Raw genomic sequence first — 26,736 nt, 5'->3', positions numbered from 1 at the left:
CACATGCCAACTTTTGAAAAAGCATTTCAGGTAGATTGTGAAATCAACACCTACGATGTGCGCATTAAAGTGGGTGTGTACAGCTACATCTGAGAGGGGTGCCAAAAAATTGATTTATATCCAAATGTAAATGAGCCCCAAAGTAGATCTATTTGTTGATGGAAACACACTGATACTTTTAGAAAATGCATGTAGCCATAGGGATCATTGTGCCTTAATACAGGGAAATTATACTAATGATTCAATTTAAATGTATATGGGGTCTATTCATCAAATTCTGAATGGCCCAGTAACCATTCTAGTTTCCGCATATTTAAGTTACCGGGCCATTCATCATCAGGGGTCCGATAGGACCCCCTTGGTATTTAGTAAACTCCAAAAACTGAAAGTTTTCAGAGTTTGCTGCCGAGAACAGCGCTTGTTTTCGGATCCCCACTCCTTCCTATGGGAAGATAAATCGGGGGATGCGAAGAGGGATCCGAGCAGATCCTTCCGCCACCTACTCACTACCTCCCCGGCAGCTTTGCGCATGCGTGACTCTAGGTCACGCATGCGTAGCTGGGATGACAGGGAGCAGGTAAGTAACGCAGCTACAGAAGTAGCTGCGATACTAACCACGGGGACAACTGATTTTCGGAGCAGCTGTCCCCTCACTGGAGCAATGATGAATTGCTTTAGTGTCACGTTTTCCCCGCTGCGAGTTGTATACTTAAGTCTCCCTCCCAACGAGTTCAATACTTCTTCATCGGAGGCCATGCGGCTATCGATGATGAATAAGCCCCTAAATGTTTTTTTGATTTTATATAACAGCTTCATAATTGGGGTCAGGTGCAATCAGGGAGATTGGTAGACTCTTCAGGGAGTCAGGGAGATTGCTACTATTTCAGGGAGTCTCCTTGACAAACAGGGAGAGTTGGCAACTATGCCCTAACAGCACCCACTGTCCACCTCAGAGCACTCACTAACTCCATCACAGCACTCACTGTCCCTTTCATTGACCACAACACAGCACTTTCCCTTCACTGCAACCACACAGCACTCCCTGTCCACCATACAGCACAGCCCAGCCCCTTTAACAACCACCTCACAGCATCCCCTCGGCCCATCCAATGTCTACCACATAGCACTCCCCAATCACTATCACCAGGTGTGAGACACTTCTGAGTGCCCCCTTCCAACTACATCCATAATTAATATTTTTACTATTTTTTATATTAAAAAACACACATTGACTCCCACAGGGGAAAAAACAAACATAAAGATTGCCCCTCACAGGGAAAAAATAAAACAGATTTGCCCCCATAGAAAAAAAAATGTAGCCCCGACAGGAATAAAACACACCTTGGTACCCACAGGAAAAAAATATATATATATATCCCGGTCCCCTCAGAAACGACGGACCTGAACTGACATTAACATATGCCGTGGGTGGCACAGGTCGGGTGTTTGGCAGGGTGAGAGTCTTTGGGTACTGGTCTGGTGGATGACAGGTTGAGTATGCAGGGACAGGTCCGGTAGATGACAGGGTGAGTGTGTGGGGACAGGTCTGGTAGATGACAGGATGAGTGTGCATTGACAGGTCTAGTAGATGACAGGGTGAGTGTGCGGGGACAGGTCTGGTAGATGACAGGGTGAGTGTGTGGGGACAGGTCTGGTAGATGACAGGGTCAGTGTGTGGGGACAGGTTTGGTACGTGACAGGGTGAGTGCGCGGGGACAGGTCTGGTAGATGACAGGGTGCGTGTGCGGGGACAGGTCTGGTAGATGACAGGGTCAGTGTGTGGGGGCAGGTCTGGTAGATGACAGGGTGAGTGTGCGTGGACAGGTCTGGTAGATGACAGGATGCGTGTGCGGGGACAGGTCTGGTAGATGACAGGGTCAGTGTGTGGGGACAGGTCTGGTAGATGACAGGGTGCGTGTGCGGGGACAGGTCTGGTAGGTGATAAGGTGCGTATCCAGTATCCACTAATAGACAGCGGAACGACAGTATGATTACGAGATTGCCCCTGATGTGTGTGACAGTGCAGGGACAGGTCAGGGAAGCAAAGCTAGAGCTAAAGAATACACTTAGATAAAAGGAAATGCCTGAAAGACGGCTGGTCACGCTGTCCTATCAGATGGGAGAGCACAGTACACCATGTGCACAATAGCGTCTCCCAGCAAGACGGCGACGCGTGTCTCACTTGTGGTGGTGGGGTTTTATCAATTGGACATTGTCTCTTTTTTGTAAAATATATTTCCTCTTATCGGATTATACTTCGCTCCGCCTCCTGAAGTTGTCACTGTTGCTGCGCCGACTTCTGATTTGCTACGGTGTTTTAAATGCCGCTGGTGCTGCTGTTTCATCATGCTCAGCTGCAGCAGCGGGCCCGGCTCAAATCTGCATCGCTGTCTCCTGGATTGGTGTACAAGGCTAATGGGTTGTCCAATGCACCCACGGACAACCCCGCAGTTTCGGCTATGGCTACAGCCTCATAGGGTTGCTACCACGCCCTCTGCCAAGTTGTCAAGTAAGATCCTAATAATTCATATTATCAAAAAATTCAGGTTTTTTAAAACTTCATACTCAGGTATATTAGGCATGTACATTTGATTTGAAAATTGAATTACAAATTGAACCGAATGCCAATAGAATTAAAAAACTTTTTAAGTTAAATCAATCTTTATTTATTAATATTCCAATTCGTGAAGACCTGATATCCCATAAAGAGTTAATTTGTCCACCAAACGGAAGATAGGAAATTGACATGCAGTACCATCACTGGTATCCATTCTCTACTCCTGTTCCTTAGTGCACCTTGCCTCTGGATGACATGCAGTACCATCACTGCTGTCCATTCTGTCCTCCTTTTCCTCAATGTAAATTGTCTGTGGATGACATACAGGGCCTCATTCAGAGGTGGTCGTAGGATGCAAGCGGTCGCTCAGAAACAGGGCGGTCGCTTGCATCCTGAACGGCCGCCTCCATGCCGGTGTTAACACCCACAGCTCTAACGACCGCTAAGGGAGATGGTCGCGATGGTCAAGACCATCGCGACCATCGGGGCTAACGACGAGACCCTAGGGTAGGGTCTCGTCAAAATTAAGCCCCAGGAAGCTCCCCACTGACATCACTGATTATGTCAATGGGGCCGCCCCCAAAACGGGATCACCCGTCGTTAGCGGGGGCTCGCGCATGCGCACGACGGAGCCGTCTCCATCATGCGCATGCCCTGTGGACCAACACCGAGTCGGTTGCGAGCGCTCTGCGCTCGCGACCGACTCTGAATAAGGTCCACAGTACCATTGTTGTTGTCCATTCTCTCCTCCTGTTCCTCAATGCACCTTGCCTATGAATGACATGCACTACCATCACTGGTGTCCATTCTCTCCTCCTGTTCCTCAATGCACATTACCTGTGTATGACATGCAGTACCATCTCTGCAATCCATTCTCTCCTCCTGTTCCTCAATGTACCTTACCTGTGTATGACATGCAGTACCATCTCTGCAATCCATTCTCTCCTCCTGTTCCTCAATGCACCTTACCTGTGTATGACATGAAGTATCATCACTGATGTCCATTCTCTCCTCCTGTTCCTCAATGCACATTGCCTATGAATGACATGCACTACCATCACTGATCCTCTCCTCCTGTTCCTCAATGCATCTGGCCTATGGATGACATGCAGTACTGGTGTCCATTCTCTCCTCCTGTTCCTCAATGCATCTTGCCTATGGATGACATGCAGTACTGGTGCCCATTCTCTCCTCCTGTTCCTCAATGCATATGTCTGTGGAGGAATACACCTCAATGTACATCTCTTTAAATTATTTTATTTTCTGAAAAGATCATGGAAAAAAGGTGGCTCCAGAAAAATAAACACTTTAAGAGCTACTTGATAAGTAGGACGAGAACAGTATGAGAAGTGTATAGCGTGAAATGCAGCAGAGAGATCCATGAGAACTAGCAGTGACAAATGACCTTTAGATTTAGCAGTAAATATAAAGGAGGTTACTTATTTTCAGTCTTGCTGGTAAACAATACTGTGCAAACTCGCTTTTAACATGGGGCCTGATTCAGAGATGGGCGCTGATTGCATCCTCTGCTGCGTCTTTGGACATAGCAGTAATGCTAAAATATGTGCTAATGGCGCAGAAGGCATTTGAGGAAAAAAGACGCCCACTGATGACATTGCAAATCCGAGTGCTGCGTCTGGAGATGCAGCATCAGATCACTATCGTGAACATCGGTCACAGCATCGGCTAAGAAAAGACAGTCAAAGCTTCGTAGTTGAGGCACGTAAATCTGCCTCGAAGGTGCAGACAATGGCCTCGAAACACCCAGAAAACAGTGGCGACACACCCTCGTTTTTAGGAATGCTGTCCGTCGCTGCCCATTTCCCACCGCTCTCCACCAATAGGAGCTGTATGCAAACCATCGGGTTTGGGTACAACTGACTTAGGCCCGTAGTCCTGTACATGTGAGGGGCACGACGACAGCCTTGGTACAATCTTTATGGTGCTTTGCTTTTTTCTGGTGAAGTACATATAATTAATGATAATGAGATTTACACATGATCGCTTGGCACGGTGCACACCCTGACCATTTGCAAATAGCATGCACGTATACACACATGCACGTATACACACATGCACATATACACACATTACAATAAAGTTATTTTTCTTTAAGAATCATGCCTTGCGTGCACACAAAAAAGCAGTGTATAGTTTGCATTCTGTCACTGTGACTCAGCACAAGTAGTTTTCTATATAAACACTGTCTGGGCAGATACAAAACACAAGTGCCTGAAGACTACTCGGACAAACAAGTAAGAGCACATCTGTCAGGTTATATTCAGCTGCTAGATACCTAGTCATTAATTTCCTTTTTTTTTACAAGAGCATTATATGAATTTTTTATTTTGAGATTAATTTAACATTAAACTCTAATTTGATTTGTATGTGTATTAAATGAAAACATTTTCAGTAGTGTTTACTATTTATCTCAAAAGTCTTTAGCAATAAGCCTTAATGATGCTCTTCTTTGCAACAATGTTAGGAGGCGCGGTATCATATTCTAGCTATCATTTTATAGTCTGTACTGTAATGTACTTAGTGATCATCTGTACCAGTTATAACCTAATTATATTTGTGAATTAGCTTTCCAACCGATTGCTTTGTTTTCATTAAATATGGCCTATATTTCTGTTGTCTACAAATTAATTATTAGGATTTGTACCAAATAATATTAAAATACAATTAATTTAGGTTTATAGTTGGTGGTGAACATGGAACATGTTTTTGGTATATTTGCTGTTCTGACCAATGCCTAATAAATCCCTGGATTACTGTATATTGGAGACCATATACAACATTGTGCTTTACAATTACAGTATATAACTGTTCTGTAATTTAGTTCATACTTGCCGACAATCAGCTCCCTACTTCCAGGAGGGAGCTGATTGTCGGCTTACAGCGGGGGCCTGTCCTGACCGTGATGAAAAATTGGGGGTGGAGCCGCGCGATCGTGTCATCGTGGCCCCGCACCTCTTCACGATGCCGATGTTTTCGGCATTGTGAAGCAGGGGGCGGGGCCACGATGACGCGATTCCGCATTGTATCAATGCTTCATAGGAGAAATATAATAGGGTGGGGGATTCTGAAAGTCCCAAGATTCTGGCAAGATAAATTTAAAGCAGCAATGTACAGTAAGGCAAAACCAATGGGGTTTTGCCTGGCTAAATATTGGCTCTTTAAATATTGGTATATTTACATAGGTGCGATTCTGTGCCCAAATAACAGTATTGAAAGAATGGGAATAAGGCTATGGCTTGCCCACTAGGTGCTGAGTTATAGCTGGTACTCTTCATCAGTAGGTTTGGGGTAAGGTACACAGGCCCAGGGATTCAGGATGATTTGTCGAAATTCAAAATGTCGACAATCATATTCTCGACTACATTATATTGACAGGTGCTCTATGTCGACAGATAACATGTCTACATGTTCATTATGTACAAAATGAGTTCAACTAATGTTATCTACTGTATAATGGGAGCTGCTGAATCTAGGAGGGCCTGCATCACCATCACTACATACAGTACCAGTACCTTCTTAACATGTGGGGACACTGGGCAGGGATTTGGTACGATTCTTGTCAGCGGCAGCCCGACAGGAGCAGAGTTCGAAGCAGCGGAAGCCCGACAGTGCTGGAAATCCCGATCGTGGATAGGTAAGTATAGACTAACCTAACCTAACCCCCCTAACCCTAACCCTCCTTAGGGGTGCCTAACCCTAACTTCCCCCCTCTAAGTGCCTAACCCTAACCACCCCCTTCCCCGCTGCCTAAACCTAAGTCCCCCGGGGGGGTGCCTAACCCTAAGTCCCCCCTGGGGGTGCCTAACTATAACCCTCCCTCCCCCTAGCCTAACCCTAACCCTCCCGGGGGGGTGCCTAACCCTAAGTCCCCCCCGGGAGCCCTAAATCTAACCCTCCACCCCCGCGGCTGTCCGCTCGCGGCACCCGGCATCCCTACGATCGGGATGCCGGGCGCCGGTCTCCCGGTGTCGGGGCAATGCGGGCGTCTACATCTAGACGCCCGGCATTTCACCCTTGCCAGGAAATGACAGTCGGGAAGCCGGCTGCCGGTATTTAGGCAGTCAGCTTCCCGATTGCCTAGCCTGGGCAGCTGCCCAGGCCCCCACAATTCTGTATAAAAAAATAGAGAGAGCGCTGGACAAAGGGTGATATTTAATATTCACTCACATTAAATATACATTAGTAAAAAATAAAAATACAATATACAATCAGAATAAATGAATAATACTTCATGAACTATAGGCCAATGAAAATTCCAGGATCAATCAGACTGTTAGTGCTAGGAAAGTCAGCTCAGGAGCACCTCATCCAGTCCACCTCATCAGACCCAAACACCCAGAGCCGGCCCTAGGCATAGGCATTATAAGCAAATGCCTAGGGGCGACTGGAATGCCCAGGGGCATCCAACGGCTCCGCTGCTCCCCTCCCCTCATCTGGCGCAGCCCCCCCTCCACCTGCCTGCCGCTGTTCCCCCCGGTGCTGCTGCGATTGGAGCTCAGATCGACAGCTCAGCGTTTGGCCAGGTCACAATGAGCTTCTGTACAGAAGCTCATTCTGGCAGGGCCGCAACTAGGGGGGGGGGTTGGAGGTGCACACAAAACACAATTTACACTCACCGAATATACTCTTGTCCCCTTGCTGGACAGGTGGTCCTGATCTCAGCATCTGCAAACGAACACAACAGCAAGAGCCCAACCCAGAACCCAATGTAATATCCAATGCCTTACCAACACCCTACCTTTAATGGGGGCCTGACTGCCTTCGATCTAGTACAGCCTACCTTTCAGGGGGGCCTGACTGCCTGACCTTTAGAGCATCCTGCCCTCAGCACCATGGCCTGGCGCCGACTTTACAGTGCCCACGGCCTAGCGCCAAACTTACCAGTGTCCACGGCCTAGCGCTGAACTTTACAGTGCCCATGGCCTAGCACCGAACTTACCACTGTCCACGGCTTAGCACCGAGTTTACATGCCCATGGCCTAGCGCTGAACTTTACTAAGCCTACGGCCTAGCGCCGAATTTCCTTTGTCCACGGCCTAGCGCCGAACTTACCATGCCCACGGCTTAGCACCGGCCTACCTTCATAGGAAAAATATAATAGGGTGGGGGATTTTGAAAGTCACAATATTCTGGAAAAATAAATTTAAAGCGGCAATGTACAGTAAGGCTAAACTAATGGGGTTTTTCCTGGATAAATATTGGCTCTTTAAATATTGGTATATTTACATAAGTGTGATTCTGTGCCCACATAACAGTATAGAAAGAATGAGAATAAGGCTATGGCTTAGCCACTAGGTGCCGAATTGTAGCTGTTACCCTTCATAATCTGGGGGCCTTTGAGCAGGGGTGGGCTTCTGTCTCCGGAGTTTCTTGGGAGGCAAGTCGAGAATGCTGCATGCCTGACCGCTCTCATTGTGTGTAGTCCACAATCACAGTGGCCAAAGAGCATCTTTCTCTATCTGCCTCTCAGCCAGCAGCCTTATGCACAGAGCGAATGTCCGCACACTACACAGAGTGTGTGGCTGCTCGCTGCCTGCATAGCGCAGCTGGCTGAGAGGCAGACAGAGAAACATGCTCCCTGGTCGCTCTGATTGTGAGTTACACATAACCAGAGTGGCCAGGCAGCATCCTTTACATGCCTCCCAGTCTGCAACCAGTGAATGGCTGTCAACATACTGATTGGGGGATGGCTGGAGGTATCCACCAATCAGAGTTCTGACAGCCATTCACTGTATGGAAGCATGTGGAGAGACGGTGCGGGACGCAGAGGGGTAAGTTATGATTTTTTTTTTTTTAATTTGGGGGCTGATTTTTTTTAAAACTTGTGCGGAGAGGGATTGTCAGATCTGATACCCGCTTTTAATAATTGGGAGCATGACATTTGGGTGACCGTTTTGGGGTCTGATTTTACTAATTGGGGAGAAAGGGCAGTGGGTGTCTGCTCTGCGGTATGATTTTATTAATGGGTGTCCAATATGAGGACTGATTTTATTAACAGGGGGAAGAGGCAGTGGGCGTCTGAATGTAGGGGCCCCAGTGCATTGCTTTGTGCAGGGCCTACAATCAGGGTTGGACTGGCCTACAGGGGCACAGGGGAATCCCCTGGTGGGCCCCACTGCCTGTGGGCCCATCCCCTCCTCTAGAGATCAGGTTCAAGACTGTGCACTTGAACTAAACATTATACTACACAGGACTATGGTGTATTTTCTACAATGCATTGCTGTTATTAATCTGGTACATTATCATGCATGCACTAGCATATATACATTTTTAAGGAGCCCAGTCCATGCACTTTCTAATGGTTAGCCAACCCTCCTTGGAGGCTGGCCACACCCCCTTTAGAGGCTGGTCACACCCCTAAATATGGGCCCCTATCACAATAACAATGATATTAAGACGGCCCTGCTCAGAACAAGTTTGGCGCCAGGCGGCTTCTGGCACCACATTTTTAGAGAAGAAATTTCTGTAAATAATTTGATGGCTCCATATGTCTGAAGGATCTTTCCTATCTCCTGCGTAGATGTCAGTTCTTTATTTTCCGGACACACACATACAAACACAAAATGTGCACACCGGCCCCTTATTTCTTAAAACCCCACTTGGTCAGGTCTTTATAATCTTGACAGGGGCCCCACACTTGTCATCTCCTTTACCACTGTGTAGCCTAAAGGTGCTCACCCTGCTGCCTAAGCAGCACAAATAGAAGAACGAGGAAAGACAACGGGCTATTGAGAAATGTAAACAAAAATTGTTCTGCCCGACCTGCAGTATATCTGTTATTGCCCTATATGTCTGTGTGTGTATGTGCAAACCTGGGAGGTCCATCAATGATCCCTGTTTCTGTGAATGCTCAAAACTTTTGTCAGACAGAATAATAAAGAAGCAGCATCACCTTCCTAGAAGTGGCCGCTGGCTGGATCAAAGACAGTCACTTACCATTGTTTGAAAGGATAGATTATCCCTTTGTACACCTTCCTTTACATTGTATAGGTGATATAATTGATGCAATGTTTCTATAATGATCATATTGTTTCTGTTTTCCAGTGACTGGATATGTTTTAACTTATTTCCCACTGAGGGGTAAGTGACTGATTGCTGAACAGCCTGTGGGTCTCATTCAGAGCCGGACGTTATTTGCGGACGGTCGTTCTGAAAAAGGGGCCGGATATTTAAATGAAGCGCTCGCTCTTTGCGGTCTGTTGACGCCTCTATGTCTGAACGAGCGAACAAAACATGCGGACGTTTTTTGGGGAAAAACGCCCCCTGGCCGCTCGCATCATACGTCATGTCCGCTATTTATTTGATTAATCTAGTACATCGAAAGGTGAATGAACTGCTCGCTATTCTTGTGGTTGCATTTTCCTACCGCAATCATGCGAGCAGTTCAGGCTAAAAGACAACCAAGTGACGTGGTCGATGACGCTGCTTTGTTAATTATGCACACCCTTAAAACGCCCGTTTTGACTGTTTGGCACGCCTGCGTTCGGATCTCCACTCCCCGTTTTCAAGCACCTTCCCCTGTTACCACCCAGAAACGCCTCATCCTGTCACTCAAATTAGCAGGCATTCGCTATATTGCGAGCACACGATTTCTGACTGCACTGACTGGTTCGCGCATGCGTACTAAAACCCATATGCATGCGCAGATGTGCGCTTACGAGCGGCTCTGAATCAGACCCTGTATTCCTTATTCTTCACCCAAATGACATTCCTGTACATTCACACTATATGTTTTACCTCTACAATCTACACCCACCATGATTGCCATTAATCCGACTGGACAAAATGCACCATTACTCCCACAATTAAGTCCTACAAAGTCTTCATTACTAATAAATAGTTTGAGAGTAAGGTTTATTTGCATTATATGTTTGATAATGAATCAATTTAGTCACTCTCTATAAAAACCCTATTCATCTGAATATTTAGGGCCCCATTCATCAACGATACATAACCCCTTTAGCACTCGATAAAAGGGGTTACGTCATCCTTTCAGTATTCATCAGACAGCGGTAATATAAAAATCCGCAGTTTGTCACTGTATCGCTGTCACTATCTTTAGATGGCAAGAGTGATACAGTCCCTTCCAGGGGTATGCAATCGGGAAGCCAACTGCCTAAATACCGGCAGCCGGCTTCCCGACTGTCATATCCTGGCAAGGCTGAAATGCCGGGCGTCTAGATGTTGATGCCCGGCACTTCCCCGACGCTGGGAGACCGGCGCCCAACATCCCGATCGTAGTGATGCCGGGCGCCGCGAGCGGACAGCCGCGGGGGGGGCGAGGGTTAGGTTTAGGGCACCCGGGGGGGACTTAGGGTTAGGCACCCCCCTGGGAGGGTTAGGGTTAGGCTAGGGGGAGGGAGGGTTAGGGTTAGGCACCCCGGGGGGGGGGACTTAGGGTTAGGCAGCGGGGAAGGGGGTGGTTAGGGTTAGAAACTTAGAGGGGGGATTAGGGTTAGGCACTTGGGGGGGAGGTTAGGGTTAGGTTAGGTTAGACAATACTTACCTATCCACGATCGGGATTTCCAGCGCTGTCGGGCTTCCGCTGCCGGGATCTCTGCTGATGTCGGGCTGCCGCTGCCGGGAATCGAACCACCGGCCATGCGGCCGCCGGTATTTCATACCAATTCCCTTCCAGGCACTGCCGGATCCATGGCGGGTGAAACAGGCATGTACTGTACATGCACAGACTGACCGTTGTTCATGTGCATTGAAGCCCGTCACTGGCAGAGATAGGCTGCCTCCAGCTGAGCGGAGGATGCTGATGAGTGGGACGTCACTGGACCCCGCCGGCAAGTAATGATAAATTAAATACCAGTGGCATATTCGTTTGGATCACTGCTATACTAAACTAAATACAGTATACCGCTGGTATTAAGGTTAGGTAATAAATGGGACCCTTAGTACCATTGAGGAAGTAGTTTTTTGCTGAGATATGATACATCCAATTGTGTCTTATAGGCCCAGATTTATCAACGATGATATTCTTGTTATCACTCGTTACTAATCTTAAATGGTGCTCCAACCAAGTAGCTCCCAACTGTCATGTGTTTGAAAAATGACAGGAGCTGATTGGTTGGAGCACCATTTAAGATTAGTAACAAGTGATAACAAAAATGTCACTCATTGATAAATTATTATGAAAAAAAAAAGATTTATCAAGTATTAATGTTTAAGCCAACATAATGCATGTGTGGAAGAACCTATTTATAATACAACCATTTTCCCTCCGTTCAGTAGTCAATATTATGTGACTATGATCATCGGCAGCTTTGACCGATGCATTTTAACCTGGAACATAAAGAAATGTTAAACCAGTTTTTTTGGCATTTATGGGGTCTATTTACTAAGTTGTGTTAGGACTCGGAGATAAAGTGAACCGTGATAAGGTACCAGCCAATCAGCTCCTAACTGCCATGTCATAGGCTGTGTTTGAATTATGGCAGTTAGGAGTTTATTAGCTTGTACCTTATCACTGTTCACTTTATCTCCTAACACAGCTTAGTAAATGGACCCCTATATATGTTACCGTATTAAATCTATAGGTCAAAGCCGCCAATGATCAGTGGGATTGACAAACCCCTTGCTAGTGAAAATACCTGCTCATTACTAAATATAGTATACCCACTTGGTATATATTTTAGGGTCCAAGGGCCTGATTCAGACCCACTCGCGAGCGGCTGTCCGCTCGCAAGTGGGTCGATGTTATGCACTGAGCATGCGCACGACGGAGGGAGCTCCGTCGTGCGCATGCGCCAGACGCGACGAGCGAAGGAAAGTCCTTCGCTCGTTGTGTCCGATCAAAGGGGGCGTGCTGTCAATGTTGATTGACAGCACGCCCCCTTTGGTGGGCGTGCCGGGGGCGTGCCTCCCTGACGGGGGCGTTCCCACGGGAACGCCTCCCGTCAGAAGCCGGCCCACTGACATCACTAGTGATGTCAGTGGGAGTGATTTTGGCTCTGATAGAGCCAAAATCACTCCGGAGCTTGCGGTTGAAAACCTCAACCGCAGGCTCCGGCTCGCAATTTCGATGGTCGCGATGGTCTCGACCATCGCGGCCATCACAAAGCACGCTCGTATAGCCTGTGGGTGGTGACCCACAGCTATACGAGCGTCCAGGAGGACGCTCCATGAAAATGGAGCCCGGCCCTCATTCAGAGCGTGCGCTCTGCTCAGAGCGTACGGCTCTGAATGAGGGCCCAAGTTGGCAAAAGTCCATCCGGCAATTCTGATGTGGGACTTAAATTTCTTTTATAAGCAAAACCAACCTGATTTTTTTCTAAGCAGGAAAATCTGCACTTTTCCAAGCTTGAACCCTATTATATTTGGTGCTTTAGGTAGAATAATCTCTGTTTTAACTCTAAAGCCGCATACACACTAGACCACAAGTTCTCAAACTCGGTCCTCAGGACCCCCAACAGGGCACGTTTTCCAGGTCTCCTCACAGATTCGCAGTTAAAATAATTATCTCCACCTGTGGATCTTTCAAAATGTGTCAGTGATTAATGAATATACCTGTGCACCTGCTGGGTGACCTGGAAAATGTGTGGGGCCCTGAGGACCGAGTATGAGAACCTCTGCACTAGACTATTTTTATGAACGATATGGATGATAATATATCGTTCAACGATATATCGTTCAGTGTGTATGCAGTGAATGACCAACGATGCGCGCTCCTGCTGGACGATAACGATGTCTTTTGCCGGCTGTACATGCAGGCCAATCTGATGATATCGTCAAGAATTGCCTGTTCAGAGATGTGGCAGGATGACTTCACTGAAAGATATCTTTCAGTGTGTACACCCAATATCGTTTGTCCTGCACTATAGAAAGTCAAGGGAAATCTTTCACCAATATCGTTCATACAGTACATCGTCTAGTATGTACGAGCCTTAACACTACACAGCATGTTTGCTGCCTAAAATAATAAAGTTTTTATTGCACTGTTGTCGGCTGCACACACACGGCTCAGTATCCTAAAGGAATAAGGGGTCTAGTTACTAAGCAGTGTTAGGAGACAGAGTGAAAAGTGATGTCAGTGATAAGGTGCCAGCCAATCAGCTCCCAACTGTCATTTTTCAAACACAGCCTGTGAGATGACAGTTGGGAGCTGATTGGCTGGCACCTTATCACTTTTCACTCTGTCTCATAACACTGCTTAGTAAATAGACCCCTTAATCTGCAAATTGGAATAAGGAGACCGGGCCTGATTCAGAGGTGGATGCTATGCAGATGGTTGCACAACTGAGCAGTGTTTTTTTATACTGCGCATGCGTCGCGATTGGTTACCAATGATGGTCACGGTGAGAATTTGGATGCAGAGTGATTGACAGTCAGTGTGCTTTTATGGGAGGTAATGGGGGGTGGCTAGTCAAATACGGGTGTGTCCTGAGCGTTCATGGATGTGTCGCAGCCAGCGTCTGCATCTGTGTATGCAGTTTCACTGGCCCTGGTAGCTTAGAGAGAGATGTACTAAACCTTGGAGAGAGATAAAGTGGACATAGATAAAGTACCAATCAATCAGCTCCTAACTGTCATTTTTCAAACACAGCCTGTAAAATGGCTGTTAAAGTACCAACAAATCAGCTCCTAACAGCCATTTTACAGGCTGTGTTTGAAAAATTACAGTTAGGAGCTGATTGGTTGGTACTTTATCTATGTCCACTTTATCTTTCACCAAGGCTTAGTAAATCTACCCCTCAGTTCTGACGAATATTCTGAGGAACCATTTGCTTGCTAATATGGATGGTGTGGCTGATGTGATCACAATTACCCTCCCTACAATACACACCAGGCATACATCTTTCAACATATCCATCAGCCAGGACAAACATTTTGGCTTTCCACCAAAATCTAGAGAGTTGGTATGTGTGAAAACATTACATTGTCTTGGAAAACTCTTTGATAGAATTACAGAGTACGTCTTTTGTTTACTGATCTGACAGTCTTATTTCATTGACACTAAATGTGCTCTAGACTAATTCTCTATGGCTATGCTGATTTATAGGCAGGGCTGAACCCATACGTCTACTGCTTGGAGACCAAGGGGCAGTGTGGACAGAAGAGGAGGTACAGATCCCAGACTGGTTTGCTGGAAAATGTGATTTGAAGAAAGAAGCGGTGAGACCTTTTTTAAACATGTTATGCCAGCTACCATCCTTTGTGAACAGAGGGCCTGATTCAGAGGCGCTCGTAAAAAGCGAGCGCTCGCTCTGAATCAGGGCGGGCGCTTGTTTTTTTAGTTGTGGCCCCTTGGCCGCTCACATAGCTGTGGGTTACCACCCACAGCTTATGCGAGCGGCCAGGTGATGGTCGCAATGGTCAAGACCATCGTGACCATCGGGCTTGCGACGAGACCCTTGCGGTAGGGTCTCGTGGCCGCAAGCCCCAGTGCACTTCCTGCTCTAATAGAGCAGGAAGTCCACCTACTGACATCACGAGTGATGTCAGTAGGGCCGCCCACAAACGGCAGGCGTTCCTGCAGGAACGCCTCCGTTTGCCCAGCCACTCCCCTTCCCCGCCTTCCAAACGGGGCGAGCTGTCGATCAACATCGACAGCCGCCCCTTTTGGATGTGAGCACCGGAGCGAGTGCTTTTTGTGCTCGCTCCGGGGCTCGCACATGCGCAGTGCGCACTGGCACACCATCGACCCGCTTGCGAGCGCTATGCGCTTGCGAGCTGGTCTGAATCAGGCCCAGAGTCCAGTTTGGCCAATTTGGATGAATTTCAGCCGTGCACCTGTATCTCCTCTGACAGTACTGAGGCCTTTTAATGGGATGTAGTTATCAGACTGGCGGATGGCATGCCGCCGGTCTGAATTCCGACACAGGATTTAAGATCGAGTCCGGGTCGTCTTAGCTGTTAGCCGCTGGGGGGGTTAGGGTGGGGGGTTTAGGGTTAGGCACTACTGGGTGGGTTAGGGTTAGGCACTAAGGGGGTAGGGTTAGGGTTAGGCATGAAGGGGGGAGACTTAGGTTTAGGCACTAACGCAGAGGGTTAGGGTGCGGGGTGGGGAGGGTTAGGTTACAAGAAGGGAGGGTTAGGGGGAGAAGGAGGAGGGTAAGGATACTTACCCAACCCCTGTCGGGATACCAACCTTTGGGATGCCGCTGTCGGAACTCAGAACTAATGATTGGGCAAATTAACTTTGCAATAAAGCTCTGCCCCTGCAAATTCTCACCGCACAGTTCGCAGGATATTTGTCTCCTAAAATATCTTGAGAGTGTGGACGTGTATGCGTCACTTTCTAATCCTACCCCCCTGCTGCAACCAACACAAACCCCCCCATTAGATAATACCTACCTGCATGGTGATCAGTGATCTCCTTTGTGACTCTGGTCAGCTGATTGCAGGACTCCTGCTCTGTGACCCCGGTCAGCTGCTCTGTGCTGTGTATCAGCATTTCAGTTTACAGGTCATGGAGCAGGAGCCCAGTGATCAGCTGCCCATGAGTCACAGACGACTTCACCGATCACTGGCCCCTGGTGCACGTAAGTGTTATTAATAATTTTTTAATCAGCCTGTGGTCTATCAGACATGCATGGCTGATTACAGAAACCTGCTCTGGGCTCTGCTCTCCCTGTCAGCAGACAGGGAGGGCTGAGCTAGAGTAGGCAAAACGTGGTGGGGAACCCTGCATAACACCATCTACAAATAGTGTTATTATTGCAAAGTTCCCTCCTAGTATATTTTTACAATCTCTTTTAGTAAATCAGAAACAGATCACATTTTCCATTACAAGTATGACCATTAGTGAGCAGTCTAGCATTGGAATGTATTTTTTTTCTTCCATTGAAGTGTTACAAAGCAAAACATTTAGTTTTTTGTCCAATTTTCCTGTTGGCAAGTAACATCTTTGGTTGGGTGAGGACTGGCAAGCGGACATTTCCATTGAATTGGCGCATAGATTGAGCTTTATAAGTGGGACTTTGAATGCACCTTGTTGCTCCATTTTGGCATGAGTGGAAAGTTCCTCTTACGGAGCTGAGCTGAATCAGCCCTATTGTTGAGGAATACTTAAAATGTTAAAGTTAATGCATTTTAATCAAATTATTCAGACATGATGTAATGGGAAGTGTAGAGCTCCAAAGTCCACCAAGATAGCATCATATGAGATGCACTCAGTTGAATCATGTGAGCGGCAAGTGTCAATGGACATGCTTTGATAATCTGTATTATAATACAAAGAACGTGATGTAGGGGTATATTTACTAAAGGTCGATTTTAATCGATTTAAAATAGATCAAAATTGATCACATTCAACATCGATTTTGTGTTTCTGGGGCTAAATCTCACATCTAACAGGCAATTATTATTTTTTTTAAGTATTACTAAATGTGTGTTTTAGCCCCAGAAACCCAAAATAGATGTTGAAACTGTCATTCGATACTTAGGGGTCTATGTACTAAGCAGTGATAAGTGACAGAGTGAAAAGTGATAAGTCTGTGATAAGTGCCAGCCAATCAGCTCCCAACTGTAATTTTTCAAACACAGCCTGTGAGATGACAGTTGGAAGCTGATTGGCTGGCACTTATCACAGACTTATCACTTTTCACTCTGTCACTTATCACTGCTTAGTACATAGACCCCTTAGCAAAAACAGATAATGATCCTATGATTTTGATTGGACCATTTTCTGGTATGATGGTTGTGTGGCACCAGACATGTCACCCATGTCCCAGTTGTCATTTATTGCAATATATGTGGCCAGCATTAGTCCCTGCAGCAAGAGACCCATACACAGTGGTCTTATTGTTTTATTTATATTTTTTATATTTGTAATGATTTATAGCAACGTGCTACTTGTATGACTGTCCTGAAGGCTATGACATTCTGTCTTTTCTTTCATATGCTATGTTAGATTATGTGAAAAATACATAAAGAAATAAAGGTTCATTGCTTTTTCCAATCTTTTTTTTTAATCAGTTTTTTTTGGATCTCTTACAGACCTTTGGTCAGCTGCCTCGGTTAAAAGATGGAAGCTTTGTCCTGTATCAGAGCAACAGCATTCTGAGATACCTAGGACGCAAATATGGTGAGTATACACATTGAAAATTAGGGACTCCATTACTTTTATAGAGCGTGACCAAGAGCGTGATATATATATATATATATATATATATTTATATTTAAAACATCTTGTGCGGGATGCAGCATTGCAGATTTTGCTGTCAAACCTCTGAAAATGACATTTTCGGAGGTTTGGCCACTCGCCACATATGCACCAAGCTCCGGAATGCGACGCTTGATGCATCCCGTCCCTTGCGTGACTAGTGTTAAAGTAATATACAAGTATGTGTTTAATACACATCAATGGAAAATCTCTATGGACATATCAGTAGCATCATCTAAATATACAGTATGCACTAGTGGATATGTAATATTATCATTAACTCTTATTTATAGGAAACCACGGTGTCTACAGTGCCGTAAATTAAAAACAAAATTATGTATATATTGCAAAAATACAAAGGAAAACCATAATGTAAATAGCCAGAGAATAGTCGAGGCAGGGATGTAGGATGGAGAGACTCACTAAGGCTTGAGAAGCAAGCAGTAATGGGTCACACAATGGGGACTAGGAAGGATACAGCAATCAGTGAGCCTGTACCCACAGAGTGGGTGAACAGACAGGATCAGAGTCAGCGCAGGGAAGAATGGAGACAGCTTGTGCACTGGTTACAAAGTGCAAGGAGGAGAGAATTAGGGTAGAGTTCACGCTTACAGTCTATGAGGGAAGGGATAACCAGGAGGGTGACCTGAGAGTGAAGGCAGGTGGACGGTCATAGGTACGGATTAGACTTATGATGGCTGATAGGCTTGTATGAAGTAGTGAGAGCTGAGCGGCCATACGCAGAAAACTGCCTGATTTCAGACGGATATCTTAAATGGGGTTGGAGCGAGTCTGCGCTGATAGTGATGGCTACTTTCACAAGCGGATGACGGGGTCCGTGTTTTGTTAAGAAATCGATGCCCTTATAAATATTGGGCATAAACATGATCGGAAGCGCTGGGTTTTAGAACCCAACACTTAGTAAATAATAAACCCCCAATTATCACCACAGATTTCTGTAACTTGTATTTAAGCAGTCACTCTACATCCTCATGCTTTTATATGGTCAGTCAACTAATAGTGGGCCTGATTCAGAGCCGCTTGTAAGCGGCCGCTCATTTGCTCCGAGCGATGTTCGCACATCTGCGCATGCGTATGGGTTGTAATGCGCATGCGCCAACCAGTCAGTGCAGTCGGAAATCGTGTGCTCGCAAAATAGCGAGTGCCTGCTAATTTGAGTGACAGGATGAGGCGATTGTGGGTGGTAACAGGGGAAGGTGCTTGAAAACGGGGAGTGGAGATCCGAACGCAGGCGTGCCAAACGGTCAAAACGGGCGTTTTAAGGGTGTGCATAATTAACAAAGCAGCGTCATCGACCACGTCACTTGGTTGTCTTTTAGCCTGAACTGCTCGCATTATTGCGGTAGGAAAATGCTACCACAAGAATAGCGAGAAGTTCATATGCCTTTCGATGTACTCGATTAATCTAATAAATAGCGGAGATGACGTGTGATGCGAGCGGCCAAGGGGCGTCTTTACAAAATAGCGAGCGCATGTTTCGTTCGCTCGCTCAGACATAGAGGCGTCAACAGACCGCAAAGAGCGAGCGCTCAATTTAAATAGCCAGCCCCTTTTTCACAACGAGCGTCCACAAATAGCGTCCGGCTCTGAATCAGGCCCAGTGTCTTCTAGTACACATATACTGTTTAGAAGAAGCTAGAGCATGATCTGATATATTAATATGCGGACAATGCAGTGCATTATTAAACACTTTTTCAATAATAAATAATGTCCTTTAATCAAATGATGATTACTAAAATTTATTTATAGTTTCCAAAATGTCACACATTAGACTCGCATATGCCATTGAATGGTTAATGAATATATTTGTAGTAAGTGACAATAAAGGGATATTTAAAAGATCAAGAACAAAAAAATATATTAATCCACAATAAAATAAAAACTATTTAGTTTATCAGTCCAAGGTGTCTTTGCTGTAGGAGACCTTATCCTTTTATACATCCAGTATCAGTAGCACAGTCTGTGTGCATGCGTAGGGCACAGAAGGCATTGAGTCCTTTCATCTAACGGAAATTAAAGATTGGGTCTTTGATAAAACGTAGCTCTCCGAATATTGGCTTGGATATTGCAACTTAGCTTTAGTCATGATTAAAAATAACACAGCTCAGAACTGCATAGACAGTAGAAATTACTTTCCTTCTGACAGGTTTTTTTTCCTAACAATGACACCTTCCACCAATGTAGCCTAACATGGCACATTAGCTCGTCATGCCATCTTTATCCTGTGAAGCTACGACTGTGCCAATTTTCATAAATTTGTGATGTTTCAAGAGAACTCTACAATCAACTTCGATATTTCAAAGCTATCTCAAGTGTAATCTAAGCCTTTATTTGCCGGGGTGAATATTATTCTCAAAGAAGCTATTTTTTATATACTGTATGCAGTTCTTCTTTTAGCTGAAATGTGTAGGTTTTGTTCCACTGCAGGTTGTATGTATTCCTTTTTTTACTGCAGCTGGATGTTTTCGTATGAAACAAATCGAGAAAATCGTATTTGCCCAATACTCATTAACTCGTCTATTATCTGTAATTTTTTCCATTGGATGCATTTTCCAATATAGCATAAAGGAATTAAGCCAGATTCCTGACATTTTTCTTCCTCCAATTCCAATGTCCGCTATCTGCAATATGATACCCCACCTCACTCAGCGAACTGCGCCTCTGCACCTTATTGTAAAAGGTATTCTAACCGTAGGAAGGAGCATCACAAGTCTTAATGAATCTTGGGCTCCAGTCTCCTTCCTACCGGTAAGCCTGGCTGGTAGAGTTCATAGCAATGCCCAGGCACAATCATCCATTCAGAAACTCATCATCATCATCATCATCAGTGCATATTTTGCACCAGGAGTCATGCACCCACAAGAGAAACTTTGGATGCTTTTACGCAAACACTCCCTTACTGTACTCGCCCTACTTTTGCCCATCCCTTCTCACCTTCCTTATGCCTCTTTAAGTGTATGAAATTGTAAGCGTAGGATTCAACTGAATCTGCACATGGAAGCAAGCATAAGGCTATTTTGTGCATGTGTGCGGCATAGTGATTGCACTGTACAGAAAAAAATGTACATGAGCCCCTCTATGTGTGTGATGTGTTGCTGTGCACTATAGTCCCATCTTCACATACTATACATCTTAGCAAAGCACTCCTGCCCCTGACACCAGTGGTCCTTATCAAGCTGTATGCCACATATACAGTAAACTGCATGCCAACTTTTATATATACATCATGATGTTTCTGCAGACATTGCCGGAAGCTCTAACCAGGAGAGTGCGCTCATTGACATGGTGAATGATGGCGTGGAGGATCTCAGGATGAAGTACGGCCGTCTGATCATGTTTGAATATGTACGTATAAGGGTTTCAACAGAATGTATTATGGCGATAAAGTTAGGAGAATGACAATAGCACTGAGAAGTTAGAACTGAACTCATCTCATGTTGGGCCTCATTTATCAATGAGTTTTATCATCCACAACGAATGATAAAACTCGTTGTATAAGATAATGGTGCTCCAGCCAATCAGCTCCTAATTGTCATTTGTTTGAAAAATGACAGTTGGGAGCTGATTGGCTGGAGCACCATTTATCATACACAATGTGTTGTGTCACTCGTGAATGATAAAAATCGTTGCTGAATGAGGCCCTCTTTCTAGTATAAGTTTGTATTTAATACTACAAATAGTTATTCCATTTCTTTACATTTAAAAAAAGAATTAAATTGATCTGTTAAATAGTTTTTTTCAGCAATTGGAATGTAAACATTAGCATGTTTTATTGGATGGGCATTGGCCTTATTCAGAGATAAATGCAAACGCGATATTTTTGCACTGCGCATGTGTCAACTTTCATTAGCGTCTGTGGTCGCAGTGAGGATGTGCCCGCATTGTGAATGACAGTCAGGAAGTAGTTGGGGTAGGTAACGGGAGAGTGTTGGTTCAAACGCAGATGTGTCCCAACCATTATTGGGATGTGTCGCAGACTGCGATTGGGATCTTGTACGCAGACACAATGGCTCTAGCGCCTCAGTTCAGGCGGCCATTCTGCAAGACCACAGGGTTACTGAGATGGTCGATTATTGTCCCATGTGCGTGCAATGGATGCGTCTCTGTTCACAAGCTGCAGACTTGCGAAGTCGCAAGTGGGTGTCTCAATGCAATTCCTGGCAGGTGTGACATTGGCATGTTTTCACTACAAATTTGCAGCAATGGCGGCATTAGCGTCCATCTCTGAATTAATGATTGAACTATTGTATTCATTACATTAAATACAATTATTAGGGGTTAAAGATCAGCGTCCTAACCATTTGTGGAATTAAATCCGGCCAAGTGGTGGTGTCGGCTGCTTTGAAAGAAGAAGAGGAATCCGGATCCTCTTTAACAGGATCCAATGTAGACAAAGTTCTTTCTAGCACAGTTTCCCCCAATGTATGCAGAATTGATATATGCTGTATTTGGATTGTTGCGTTTTAAGACACAGATGTAATTGAATCTATGTTTCTGTTTAGAAATATCATACACTCATCAATTGGGGGAACGTGCGCCAGAAAGAACTTAGGGCCTGACTCAGCGTGCACTGCTGAACGCAGATTCCCGATGTTTGGGAATCTGCGCAGGACCAATTCTGTTAGCGTGCAGAATGGGTCCTGCTAACTTGCTCGTACACTGGCAGCAGACTGGCAGTGATTGACAGTCTGCTGCCGTTTGTGGGCAGGGAGTGGGCAGCATCGCTGCTGTTGTGGGGGTGGGAAGAAGCCAGGATCTCCGACGGCTGACAGAGATTTCTTGGCCTCTTCCTCTAAACTGCGGCGGCTGGCTGCGGGACCCCATGGAAGGGAGGGGGCAGCGTCACGGCTGTTGTGGGGGTGGGAAAAAGCCAGAATCTCCGACGGCTGACAGAGATATCTTGGCCTCTTCCTCTAAATTGTGGCGGCTGGCTGCGGGACCCCATGGAAGGGAGGGGGCAGCGTCGTGGCTGTTGTAGGGGTGGGAAAAAGCCAGGATCTTCCTCTAAACTGCAGCGTCACCTCTAAACCCCATGGGTCACCGCAGTCGGCCGATGCTGCGCAGATTATCCGATGCTGCGTTGGACAACGCAGCTCGGATAAGTAATGCACAGGAGGCATGATGCCTAATGCTGCATTACCATATCTGCAAGGGTCGCAATTGCATTGCAATTACGATCCTTGCAGAATCAGTCTACATTAAATGCAATTAGACAAGTACAGTGAAGACATAACTGGAAGACTGCAATATGGGAACTTCGCATCTATGCAAAATGGTTTCTTCTGCCCCAAAACTAATTTTTGTTCATCTATAATTTTGGTCATCTCTAGTTACAGTACATTAATTGGTGCATAGCAATTACAAAACACAATAAAAGCCAAACAGAGAATAAACAATTAACAACATATTGCAGAATGGTGGTAGGAAGATCAAGGTGAATACGCAAACTACATTGCAAGATATCCAACCGACAATCAACTCAAGTGTGACGTAGCATCGTACAGGGCTCTGAGCCATTTCAGTTAACGAAAATGAAACATTGGAGGGGTTTTTTTGCTTTTATTTAAATATAAGAGAATGTTGAATTAACTTTAGCAACTTATTAGTATTAGTAATCATCATTAACCAGCTAACCTACTGTAGTCTTCAGCTGCATAAAATATGCTATTTACTTAATATGAAAGCATTGCACCTCTAATGGGATAAGTCATTTTATAGAAGAGATTATTACAATTTGAAATACTACTGCCAATGATATCTGTATAATTAAAGCTTAATCATCCTCTCTTGTATAGTAATTAGACCAAAAGTGGGAGATTTATCAAATCTTGGAGAGAGATAAAATACCAATCAATCAGCTTTTAACTGCCATTTTACAGGCTGTGGTAACAAAATGACAGTTAGGAGATGATTGGTTGGTACTTTATCTCTCTCCACTTTATCTCTTTCCAAGATTTGATAAATGTCCCCCAAGCCATTTGTTTTTAAGGATATTTGAGTCATGTTAAAATGATGAGTTGTGCAGCTTTTATAAGTTCCAAAAATTCCTCTTTTCATTACTTCATATATAAATGATCTCTCTTCACATGGTGAGTTTGGCCAATGAAATGTACTGTATATATGAGTCAATTTGTACCTTATCACAGAATATATATTTCACCATATAACACAAACAAATTGGGATCAGTAGCAAGTTCAAAGATTTGAATGCAGCGTGAAAGAGGTCTGTTACAAAACTTTGCAAGTGCTGTTTTTCATTTTTATTTTTTCCTCCACAGGAAACGGGTAAGGAGAAGTACCAAAATGATTTGCCCAAACATCTGTCGGCATTTGAGAAGATCCTTTCTGAGCATTGTAACGGAGCCAAATTTATGTTGGGAGATAAGGTAATTTGCACTAAAGTGCTAGCGCAGATAAATAATAGGGGGGCTAGTGATGGGATAGCACCTAAAGGGAGTCCATATCACAGTGGCTTTGGGCTCTATTTATTAACATTACTTTTACTAAAATAAAGTGAAAAAAGGGTGTTTTCACACCCTTTTCACATTATTTAGTATCACCTAGAGTTACTAAAGGGCAATTGGAGTAGAATTCGTAAAATTCGACTCCAACCCCTAATTATAACTTATTTTTAGTAATCAGATCGCATTTTCCATAATTGTAATGGGAAATGTGATCTGACCAAAGTCACTAAAAATAAAATGAGAAAAAATACCAGGGAAAGCCCTGTAATAATAACGCCACCTGGAGGTGACGTTATCCAGGGTCTCCCCCGGTTACCGGACTCCTGCTCCACTATAACGGGGAGAGCAAAGCCGGGAGCCGGTCCCAGTGATCAGCTGTGTGGTCTAAACAGACCACACGCTGATTCATTGTAAAAAAAAAAAAAGTAAAAAAAAAAATGTAAAAAAATCAAACTTACCTGAGTCCAGGCACCGGAGATCGGGGCTCCGGTGATGTCCTACCTCCGGTCAGCTGGTCTCCCATGGTGCACTGGGGCCCGGTGCACTGATAAGGCTGCGGAGGGGATTCGCAGGGACAGAGCTTTATCGCAAGCTCTGTCCCTGCAAGGGATTTGTAGTAAATCCATGTGATATTGCCTGAATTCACAATGCGAATTCATTCGGTAATATCACACTACAATCTGCATTACAAATGCGGATTGTAGTAAATAGAGCCCTTTGTGTTTTCATTATTTAATAAATGAAATATGTACCAGTTACTAGGAAGGAGAATATTTAATGAATCAACAGTTAATCTCATCTATTATTTATTACATAAAGGACAGAGGGAGAGTGACATTTCAAACATCAATATTGTGTCTCTAAATTGATAAACGTATGCTTGTAAATGATTGTATTGCCATTGTATAAGATACACATCTCATTCTTTCTACAGATCTCATATGCTGATTACAATCTCTTGGACCTCCTGCATTGTCATTTTCACATATTCCCCAATTGTTTGTCCTCATTCCCCCTCCTCTCTGCGTACATGGACCGCATTGCTTCCCGACCCAAACTCAGCGAGTATTTGAATTCTGAAGAGCGCAAGAACCGTCCTATTATCCACAAAAAGTAAATGAAGCTACAGGTGTGCATTATAAAGGTTTACAGCCCATGGTGCTTGCCATATCTATAGGAACCCGGTCTACTGTAACTCTGTCTCACTTACACTGGAGTTTTTAATAAACTATTTGATTTTTATACTGTCTTGGTTTTTTTCTAGGCCCACACTATGAGCATCATGTAAATTACTAGTTTTGTTGTAATTATTATTATTATTATTATTATAAGTATCTTTTATTTGTAAAGCACCAACATTTTCTACAACATGTACAGTTATAATAAACAAATAGACTTTGAGTACAATTAAGGAACATGGTTTGAGTCAAAATGAGCTTACATCCTATTAGGGTACACAAGGTGACCAAAAAGGCAGAAGTGGACTTCTATTAGAAGCCAAAAGAGCATGTAAGGGTGCAAAATTGTAATTTGCTTGGAAGGAGCTGGTTTTTGGAACACTGGGCCTGATTCAGATCCGCTTGCGAGCGCTGAGCGCTCGCAAGCGGGTCGATGTTGGCCCAGTGTGCATGCGCACGAAGGAGCCGGCTCCGGATAGCGACGGCCAAGCCATCGCTATGGGTCTCGCTACAAAGGGGGCGTGCCTTTGGTGGGCATGCTGGGGTGTGGCTGACCAGACGGAGGCGTTCCCATGGGAATGCCTACCGTCTGGGGCCGGCCCCACTGACATCACAAGTGATGTCAGTGGGAGTGCTCTCGGCTCTGATAGAGCCGAAAGCACTCCAGGGCTTGCGGCAGACGAGACCCTACCTCAAGGGTCTCGTCGCAAGCCCGATGGTTGCGATGGTCTCGACCATCGCGACCATCATTTTGGCCGCTCGCTATAGCTGTGGATGGTCACCCACAGCTATGCGAGTGGCCAGGAGGCCACACAAAAAAACCAGAGGGACGGCCCTGATTCAGAGCGAGCGCGAGTCCGGCTCTGAATCAGGGCCACAGTGCTTTGGAATATCAATGTAAGAATACAAGAGCAGTGTAATTGCTCAGTACAGTCTGTGTATTATGTGGAGAGAAGGAGTGATAAGACAGTGGGGGAGATTGAGATGTATCAATCATTCATAAGAGATAAAGTGGAGAAGTTGTACAAAACAACCAATCAGTGTGCTAGATACAGTAAATGACAGTTAGAAGCTGCTATGGGCAACTTCACATAATCTCTCTTGAACGTTAGATACATCTTCCCATCAGTGATAAGCATATGTAAAGCTTGCTTGCCTATTTTTCTTCTTTCCTCTCCTGGAGAGATTCAGGATGGTGAGATGCAGGTAGCCACGGGGCGATAGAGGGGGGAGTCCTCCAAGACATTTCATGAGAGTAGGCAAATATGTTTTACAGATCATTTTAAAATGCTACTGCTGTTTTTTATGGGCCTGATGTTGAGTTGAAAGTACACCTATTTGTCTAGTCTATCTTGTGTGTTTTCGCACTGTGCATGTTTGGAA

General features: G+C 45.0%; 1 protein-coding gene across 1 annotated transcript; it reads left to right on the top strand.

The window, feature by feature from the left end:
- Window positions 1-4,744: 4,744 nt before the first annotated feature.
- LOC148522877 (glutathione S-transferase P 1-like) lies at window positions 4,745-25,417 on the top strand. The gene is made up of 7 exons (XM_088473471.1): window positions 4,745-4,812; window positions 9,623-9,658; window positions 14,586-14,698; window positions 17,525-17,612; window positions 20,953-21,056; window positions 23,990-24,097; window positions 25,110-25,417. Coding segments are annotated over exons 1-7 (633 nt in total). The 5' UTR covers window positions 4,745-4,811; the 3' UTR covers window positions 25,293-25,417.
- The last annotated feature ends 1,319 nt before the right edge of the window (window positions 25,418-26,736 follow it).

This window comes from Taudactylus pleione, unplaced genomic scaffold (assembly GCF_031769625.1).
Source record: "Taudactylus pleione unplaced genomic scaffold, aTauple2 ptg000136l, whole genome shotgun sequence".
NCBI lineage: Eukaryota > Metazoa > Chordata > Amphibia > Anura > Myobatrachidae > Taudactylus > Taudactylus pleione.
Note: the sequence above shows the minus strand (reverse complement) of the source record. Positions and strands in the feature narration are given on the sequence as shown.